Genomic DNA, 4,177 nt, shown 5'->3' with positions numbered 1-4,177 from the left:
TTATCTCTTTTTGAAAATCTGATGGCACATAGACTGCATGTGTTTGAGCATATTGGTTATTCTGTTATCAGAACTGATTTGTATCAGAGGAGTAATTGTGGGATAGACATTCATCACAAACTTCTGAACACTCAGGATGACTGGATTGTACATCCGTAAGAGGACTGCAGTGTGTGAGATGATGAAGTCCACCCAGTACATGATCACAAAGCAAACCACCAGCAGCAAGATGGTCTGGGTGGCCCTTTTCTCAGGAGATGCTCTCAGGTGGCTGAGGCTGTGAAGATGCTTGCATTGCCTCTGATGTCTGAACAAGATAATCACCATATATGCACTTGTGACCAGCATAACTCCTACAAGAAATACATCTCTGGAGGTTGTCACTGCTAAAATCAGTGCCCTGATGATATAGTTCATGGAGAAGAGTGAGCAGAATTTTGTGACCTTCAACTGTTTGGTCTCACTTATGTTGGTAAAGGCACCAGAATAGATTATTCGGTAGCTAGAGAATGACAAGTTGAAAGACCAAATAAATGAGAAAGCAGAAATCATGTACTTTTTAAGTTTATATTTAAATTTTGCTAAGAAAGAGGTACTGGGACTGATAGTGACAGCCTGGAACACACTCAGGAGGCAGGTGATGCAGATAGAGAGGCCTCTCATAACCCGGCTTATGTAAAAATGTGTCTTACATTTGAAGTCATTCTCAATGTTCAGTGAATCAAATATGTCCCAAAGCCAAACATCTGCTCCAGTGATGAGTAGCACTATGTGGATGAAGGTCAGGTGACAGGAGATCATGTCTGTGGGCTTAGGTCTGTGACACAGAATTATGAAAGTATAGAAAACAAGGAGAAACATATTGGCCAGGACTCCAAATCCAGCTTGGAAATTAAGGACAATCCTTAATGAGGTCATACGTAGAAATTCTATTCACCTTAAGAACATGAAATAAAAAAAATACTTTTATGCTCTGGCAATGCCGAAGCATGCATGAGCATCCCATATGTTGTGGTACTGTTAACCTTGTCCATATTAGGTTTCTTCGTCTAAGTTGATGAGGACGACTGACCAGGTATCCTCCTCAACAGGGCACCAGATCCCAATACAGATGATTGTGGAGCCCTATTTCAAATATTTGAAAAAAAATAATACAGTATTTACCAAACTTTTGTTTCACTGGTCAGTATCTCTATATCATCACTCGGTTTTGCCCATTTATTCTTGATTAACTCATCTCTTTAATATTTGAAGCTCCACATTAGAATTTGCCTATGTTTCATTTACTCTCAATATATCTCCTGGATATACAGCATTCTTAGCCACATCTTACACAGAATGCACACTTCATGTGCCTCTATTGCACCTAGACCTCATGCCTTAGAAATTGAATCCTCCTGATCTGACTTACATTGCCTCATTTTATAGTTAACACTGGAAGCAGCAATGATGAGAATAGAGGAGCATAATCATATTTGTGCAACTGAATAAAATTATGTTGTTCTCGGGAGAAATCACAACAGAAATCCAAAAGAGTGAGTTGAGTCAGTCTCATATTTTATAATTTTAATAACCTCAAATTTACAACTATCCATATTTGTAGGGATAGCCCAGCCCCCTTAGGGGGCGTGTTCGCCTTGGGCTAATGTTTGCATATAAATCTGGTGAGCATGAGCCCGCCGCCCCTTCTGCTTTCTTGTTCTCTGCGGGAACCTGTGGTTCTAAGTCTATTTCCCCATTAAAGCTGGATATATTATTACAATCTGTCTGCATTCATTTACACCGATACACTTGGCACCCTGTGATGCTTTGCAGATACCCGCCCGAATCAGATCCTCCTGGGTGGCGACCTCTGGGATCCAGTGCCCCCCCCTCTGGAGGCCTCTCCCTCTGTGCAGATTATACCCTCTCAGCACAGCTCCTTGCCAGTTCGCTCTGCCCTAATATGGTGGCAGAAGCAACTGAGATTCTGAGTTACTGAACATCTGCAGCGACTCGATTTATTTTGGCGCTTGCTAGAAAGTTGGCAAATGGGACTCCTGACGGGCGACTTAGCCCTGGTGGTTTGGCGATAGTTGAATCGGCCCTGCTACACGAGTCTGTGCGCCCCGCCCGACAGTGGTACAAGCTCCTCTGTAACAGCGTGACCAGTACACAATGCCACTCTGCGCATGTGACTGCTCTGAGTCCCCTCCCCACGGGTGGCTTAGTTTGGCCTTGGCTCTCCCCCGTTTCCTGGCCCTCCCCACTGCTGCTTACAGTTAACTTTCAGTTTTGGGTTCTGAGTAGACTTTTTAGACCGGCTCAGACTCCTACCAAGTAAACTTACGTGCACTCCACCAACACAAACATCTGCTGGCAGGAATCGGTCATTACAGGTAAAATCTTCTTTTATAAATAAAAATAAATACTGATTTGATTGAAAATGTCTGAAAACATTACCATTCAAGACTTTAACAGCCTTTTTGATTGTACCATGTGGGAGATTTTACAAGAGGTGTCTGTCACCCCACATCTATGGATCTTTCTGGGATTCGTAGTTTTCCTTGGTACTATATGGTTTGATAATAGAAATATGATAAAGTTTTTATGAGACGAATCCAGGATTCTTAAGGCAGAGGTTGAAGGCTTAAAAACAATTGAGAATGACAACAATCTTCTCAAGAATCAGTTTGAAGTTCTCCAGGAAGAGAACAGATCTTTGTTTAACATGACTCAATCAACTGAGCAAAATTAGAAAAGGTACTAGCTGATGTTAAGGAGAAATTCATTACTATGGAAGAGGGAACAGCTGATTTGGATTGTAAGCTTCAATCCCTTTCTGTAGGAACTGAAACATTAACTGACAGAATCAAAACTGCTGAATGTGACAATCGGATTTTGTCTAAAGCTTATAACAAATTGGCAGAAAGACTGTCAATACAAGAAGGCACGGTTTATGCCATAAAAATTATGTCCAAAGATGAGATGTTATCTCTAATGAACAAACTTCATACTTTAGAATCCTCAATGATGGCTTTGGAACATACTTCTGGACAGGAGATTCAGACATTGCAGAAGGCAATGGTGAATAGAATTGAAAAGTTTGAGGAATTTCTAAATTCTGATGAAGAAGAGCAAAGGGTAGAAAGGCAAATTTTAACTCCATCTGTGGGTAAATCTCCCCAGGACAATTCCCACAAAGCTCTACCTACAGCTCTACCTGCCTTTCCAGTAATAACAACAGAGAAAGTGGTTGGTTCCAGAAACCCTAGGGTAATCAAGGAAGATACATGGGAGACTGTCCATATGAATGATCTCAAGGAAATTAAACAGGCTGTGATGACTTTTGGGATGCATGCCTCTTTTGTTAAAGAGAAGCTAAAATCTTGGGCCACGACAAACAGAGTCATCCCCTCTGACTGGCTTCAGTTAGCTTCTGCGGTACTTGAGAGTGGACCACAATTGAAATGGAAATGCTTATTCAGGCAAGAGGCTAGACTTTTAGAACAGCAGGAAAGAGCGAAGGGAATTGACATTTCCCTAGATAAAATTCTAGGTGAGGGGCTCTTTTCCGACCCTCAGGAACAAGCTAATTTGGATGACACACTCTATATGTGTACTACAGCAGCCCTAAGGGCTTGGGACAGAGTGCAAGACCCAGGACAAAGAATGGAATCATTTGTCAGAGTTAAACAGGGTCAGAGAGAGCCCTTTAGTGGCCTTTTACAAAGACTAACAAAAGCTGTACAAATAGAGATATCTGACCCAGAAGCAAAATGTATAATGATTGAGTCTTTGATTATGAAAATGCAAATGTGGAATGCAAAAGGATTTTGGGGCCTTTAAAACTCATATCAGTGCTCTTGGAAGAATGGGTCTTGCATACACTGAATGTTGATACATTTGACTATGGCAGTGAAGCATGGGTAGAAGAAGCAATTTCCAATGGTAAAAGGAGACACCAGAATACCAAATGCTTTAATTGTGGCAAAATGGGTCATATGAAAAGGAATTGTAGACAACGGATTTTCAGAAATAATAATAATGCATCTTCTAGAACTAACAGAAATAGGAGGACTCAGCCTTCAGGTTTATGTAGAAGATGTGGTAAAGGCAGACATTGGACGAATGAATGCAGGTCTACAAGAGATAGACAAGGCAACCTGATACAGATGGGAAACGTGAGAGGGGGGGC

General features: G+C 41.4%; 1 protein-coding gene across 1 annotated transcript; it reads right to left on the bottom strand.

Moving 5' to 3' along the window:
* Nucleotides 1-918, bottom strand: LOC142839152 (putative vomeronasal receptor-like protein 4). The gene has a single exon (XM_075955078.1). It carries the CDS (start codon nt 916-918, stop codon nt 1-3), a length of 918 nt encoding a protein of 305 aa, XP_075811193.1.
* Nucleotides 919-4,177: the final 3,259 nt, after the last annotated feature.

Source organism: Microtus pennsylvanicus, chromosome 21 (genome assembly GCF_037038515.1).
Source record: "Microtus pennsylvanicus isolate mMicPen1 chromosome 21, mMicPen1.hap1, whole genome shotgun sequence".
Classification (NCBI taxonomy): Eukaryota; Metazoa; Chordata; class Mammalia; order Rodentia; family Cricetidae; genus Microtus; species Microtus pennsylvanicus.
Note: the sequence above shows the minus strand (reverse complement) of the source record. Positions and strands in the feature narration are given on the sequence as shown.

Bases quoted from the DNA above. Each gene is read 5' to 3' on its own strand.
- LOC142839152 (XM_075955078.1), bottom strand. From the start codon at position 918: ATGACCTCATTAAGGATTGTCCTTAATTTCCAAGCTGGATTTGGAGTC.